General features: G+C 35.4%; 3 protein-coding genes across 6 annotated transcripts in view; all 3 read right to left on the bottom strand.

Moving 5' to 3' along the window:
• LOC126498314 (glycine N-acyltransferase-like protein Keg1) overlaps positions 1 to 4,987 on the bottom strand; it is a 73,978-nt gene that overhangs the window by 29,467 nt on the left and 39,524 nt on the right. The window lies entirely within an intron of this gene.
• Positions 1 to 4,987, bottom strand: part of LOC126498315 (glycine N-acyltransferase-like protein Keg1) — a 111,800-nt gene that overhangs the window by 67,352 nt on the left and 39,461 nt on the right. The window lies entirely within an intron of this gene.
• LOC126498309 (glycine N-acyltransferase-like protein Keg1) overlaps positions 1 to 4,987 on the bottom strand; it is a 15,214-nt gene that overhangs the window by 5,271 nt on the left and 4,956 nt on the right. For 2 of the 3 annotated variants that reach the window (XM_050136823.1, XM_050136822.1), the window contains exons 2-4: positions 4,278 to 4,367; positions 2,202 to 2,309; positions 353 to 479 (exon numbers count right to left, since the gene is read on the bottom strand). In XM_050136823.1, the coding sequence (XP_049992780.1) occupies positions 353 to 479; positions 2,202 to 2,309; positions 4,278 to 4,355 (313 nt within the window). In that variant the 5' untranslated portion in view covers positions 4,356 to 4,367. Of the gene's footprint in view, positions 1 to 352; positions 480 to 2,201; positions 2,310 to 4,277; positions 4,441 to 4,987 lie in introns of all 3 variants that reach the window. The other variant, XM_050136821.1, reaches the window with a different exon arrangement.

Raw genomic sequence — 4,987 nt, 5'->3', positions numbered from 1 at the left:
AAATATTCCTTTGAAAATGTGACAATATAATAAAACAGAGATGGAATGGGAGGTTACATTGCCCCCATGTTTATGTTCTTTAGTAAAATATGGGCATGTTAAAGAAGAAATATTAAGTCCTAAGGCAGTAAGAGACTACATTAAAATTTCCTTTGTACACTTTACATTCTGCAGCTCTTGAGAGTTCCCCTTGAAGTTGGTAAATGCTGAACCTGGAAACAGGTAACAGCATGCCAGTTGTCTACAGCTTGCAAAACTGTGTGGGATATAAGGTTTTGTTCAAGAGGAACAGTGACTTCCACCATGTGTACACAGGAAATAACAACAGCCACATATACCCTGGCTCTCTTACTTTGAATCTGTAGATGTTGTTTCCAGTTAATGACTTCTGATGAGCTGAGGAACTTCTGACAATTCTCGGGATCCTTAGAGTAGATTAAGTAAGTGTTGGTGTAGTGGTCCAGGTCATCGTCCATATCCTGTTTTCAAAAAGAATAAACCAAAATGTTTATGGATGGGTTGGTGTTTGGTTATATTGGTATTCAGTATTCAGTTACATTGTGAGAAATTATAATTCTAAAAGTAATGGCTCCTGTGGATTTATGTTGTAATTATTTACAGTGCAAAAACAAGAAGAAAAGACTTGACTCAATTGAAAGTAAAATAATCCTGAAAAACATTATCTAAACTCAAGGGAAAGTAGAGTGCTATAAAATTCATTTAGAAGAATCAAAATAGCAAAATAAAAGAACATTTTTCTAAAAGAATAATCCTTGCTCTGGGCTATGAATACTCTGGTATTAAAGTCTATAGTGAAAACAGAATCAGAATATGAACCCATAAATAGGAAAGCATTGCTAAAGCTTGTAAGCTAGGTAATCCTTTAAAAATAACTTATTATAGTTTAGTAAATGAAAACCTCATAAAGCAAGTAAATGGGCATATATATACATACATAGAACAAGTTTACAAACTCAAAATGGTACTACTTAATTATCAAAGAATATATCGCAGAAATATTACTTCTACTAATATGTAATCTGAATGCTTTTACTCCTCAAATCTTGGTAAAGTATTAACTAAAATGTATACTGTATATTGATACAGCAGATCAAATTATTAATTTTCTTGTTCTGCCTTATTAAATATTTAAGTCATCTTCAAAATTCATGTTGGCAAATTTTTTCCACTTGGTATTGAGAATAAACTCTAATTCTCTCCCTGTAACATCAACCACCCTAACCATTCTTTTTTTCTACCTTCTTTTATTGTCTTTGCTATAGATAATTGATATAGAAAGCAGAGCAGCATCTCAATGGGAAGCTGATATCACAATGAAAATTTATGATGGAGTGAGAATGAGCTGGATTATTTTCAGTCCAGTTATCTTTAAAGACAGGAAATCTGTTTTACCATAGGATAATAGTTGAAAATGGAACTGAGAACAAACTTGTTAAAATATACAAACCTAGCTTAGGTGATGCCTTTTTTTTCTACAGATTTTCTTCTTTTATTATATAAATATAAATGTTTTGCTTGCATGTATGTATGTATATCACAATTGAGTGATGCCTGTTGAGATCCGAAGGAGGTGTCAAATTTCTATAACTGGAATTCCTCACAGTGGCAGGCACCTCATGGGTGCCTGGTTCCAAACCCTAGTTCTCTGCAAGAACAGCAAGTGCCCGTAACCATTGAGTGATCTCTCCAGCCCTAGGGAAATGTTGTTTTGATGTTTATAATAAAAGATCAAGCCATTTTTTGGGCGTCAACATGATCTTATGTTGATAATACTTTCCATCAGTTGCTGTTAATCCTACAAACAAGACGTAAGAAATAATGAAGCAATAAAGTGTGCTCACAGTTCAAATCAGCCACTGCTGATGGAGGAACTATGCTGCCAAGTAAAACAAAAGTGTGGATAAAAATGAAAGTGTACCATCTGAACCTTTAGTTACCATTCTCCATGGCTTATTACTACACCTTTGTGTATTTCCCTTCTTGAAAGTTTTATAACACTCTGTAATTTTTGTAAACTTTTGTGAATTACCCTTCAGGCAGGGTATTGGTTGACATTAGTACAATTCATGTCTATTTTTCATGAAGGGATTAGGCAGTGGCATCAACCATTCATCCAGACACATGCTAGGAATGCAACACATCTGGAGATACAGGCATATTTATTCTATATTGCAACTTACCTCCTCCCGAGGTCGAATAACAACAGTATTAAAATCAGGCCACTTGTCCACCAGAGCCTTGAGCTTGAATGGGTTTCCCTGATTCATGTGGAAGACAGTCCCATAAACCTAAATATTTCAAGCCAGCAGAAATGTCATCATATTACAAAGAGATAGGAAGCTGTAACATATTTGACTAGAACAATGATCATACCTATGAAAATATGAAATTTTTTTTGGAAAGGTAAGATAGATAAATTTTTCAAATAACTCCTAGTGTCCAGTTGCTTATTCTAACAACAGTGTCTTTTAAAAATTTTGATAAAATATATAAATGATGCAATTTATTAATAAACTCATTAACTCTCTTGATGTAGAATCTGATAAAAATTTTTTCATGGATATCATATTTATTTCTTTTCAAGTGCAGACAAATTTCATGACGATGAGACATTTCTGAAATGGTTTCCATTCATGGCAAGTGTTTTTCATACTACACCTTGAAGAATTTTTGTAATTGCTGCTTTAATATTCATACTATGTCATTTTTAGATCTGCATCATCTGGCTGTTGATATGTGTGGATCACTGTTTCTCATCTAAGTTAATATTTAGTTAGGGTTAGTGATACATTTCTGTTATGTCAGATAATAGGGAGGCTGAGGCACTCATGTTGAAAATTCAATAACTGCCTGGAATAACCAGGGAGTCCCAGGTCAACCTATAAAAATTGGGTTTCCATGCCATTAGTATGTTTTATGTCAGACAATTTTACCTCATCTCTTCTGAGAACATATATAGGACAAATCCTAGTTCACTGAAAATTTCCATAGTGAGTTATGTCAAACATAACAAGAGAACTAGAAATTCTTATACATTAAATCTTATTTCATTGAAATAATATATACTACAGAGGCATCTGGTGATATACATTTTAATAGATTTTATACTTTAAAAAGGCTTCCTATCCTGGTAACGCAAGCTTGTGCAGGCCCTTTGTATGTCAGTGTGGCAATTTCTCAGAAAATTAGGAAACAATGTTACTCAAGACTCAGTAATAAAACTTTTGATTATGTATCCAAAGGACACTCAATTGTGCCAGAATAACATGTGCTCAACTATGTTCATAGCAGCATTATTTGTCATAGCCAGAATCTGGAAACAACCTAAATGCCCCTTGGCTGATGAATGGACAAGGAAAATATGGTACATTTGCACAATAGAATACTACACAGCAGAAAAATAATGACATCTTGAATTTTGCAGGAACATGGGTAGAGCTAGAAAGCATTATTTTGAGTGAGGTAACCCAGATATGAAAAGACAATTATCACATGCACTCACTCATAGGTGTCTTTTAAACATAAAGTTACGAAAACCAGCACACAGATCACAATCCCAGCTAACCTAGACAGCAATAAGGACACTAAGATAGACTTACATAGATTTAATCTACATGGAAAATAGAAAAAGACAAGATCCCCTGAGTAAATTGGGATCATGGGGACCATGGGGGAGGATGGAGAAGGGAGGAGGGAGGCATGGAGGGGAACAGAGAAAAATGTAGAGCTCAACAAATTCAAAAAACATCTTTTTGGTCGCCACACACACAAAAAATGTTCTCCTGCTAGAGCCTTGTTGGGGACAAAACTAAAACAAAATTAATATCAGATCATAATCCTTATTACTTAGTTTCTAATATGATTTCAACTAAATAGTGATTTGTTATTTAAGAATCAGGAAAATCATTTATTCTCTACTGGCAATTAAACCTAGGACCTTGTACAGGTTAGGCAAACACTATTATTGATGTATATTTTCAACATTCTTTCAAGTTTTATTTTGTAACTGAGTCTCACAAAAACTTTGAATTATCCTTTGTTAATAAACTGTGACATTTGTTTTAGACAATGTGGAGCAGCACTTTGCCTTTTTAATGTTATGCAGGTGACATTATTGAGACTTCTTTCTGCTCTGGTAGCGTAAACATAGGAGAGAGGAATGTCATGGTGCCAGTGCTCAGTGAGTCTTGACTCTTTCCCTCCTCTGCCTTACCACGGTGTGATCCTCAGTTTCTATGAAAACATTCAATTCTCACCTTTAAGGTCTCAGGCAGGTGCTTCCTCAGAGAGTTCTCCAGAACCTGGAACATCTGAGAACCCTGTAAGTAGAACATCTCTTCCGATGCCTTAGATGAAACGATTAGCGACAATAGCAAGTCAAGAATGGGAAGACCTTTACACAGTGTGTCCAGATTACCTCTAAAATAAGGAGTCACAGGCATATAAATATCAGGAATTTATTTCTCACACAGGGCTGGGAAATCTGTAATCAAGACATTGGCATGTATCTTGTCCTGTAGAACTCTGTTTTCTGTTAGATACACCTTCTAGCTGTGCCTTCTTGGGACAGAAGGAGTAGGTTTCCTCTCAGGAGCTTAACCTATGAAGGCATTCATAACATCTGAAAAGGTGGCACAGAACCTCTCCTAAGGGCTCCAGCTCCTGCTATAACCCATCATATTGGCAAGACCTTCTAACATGGGACCCTTGAAGAGATGCAAAGATTTAGATCATAGCAATGCTAAACCAGTAGGATCTGGATCTACACCAGCCTTTCCTCATATCTTCTTTTTAGGGCATGAGATTTTGTGGTCATATCCAGTCTCTTCACTGCAGAAGATATGTATCAGCTCTAAAAGTTCCCTGGTAGAATTTTTTTTTTTACATTTTAAGTTTTTTTTTTATTGAGAATAAGAAAAAAAAAGTTTCCGCCTCCTCCCAGCCTCCCATTTCCTCCCCTCCCCCC

Source organism: Alexandromys fortis, unplaced genomic scaffold (assembly GCF_014885135.2).
Source record: "Alexandromys fortis isolate MF-2015 unplaced genomic scaffold, M_Fortis_MF-2015_v1.1 scaffold_3, whole genome shotgun sequence".
Lineage (NCBI taxonomy): Eukaryota > Metazoa > Chordata > Mammalia > Rodentia > Cricetidae > Alexandromys > Alexandromys fortis.
The sequence above is the reverse complement of the archived record's forward strand: the minus strand, read 5'-3'. Positions and strand labels throughout refer to the sequence as shown.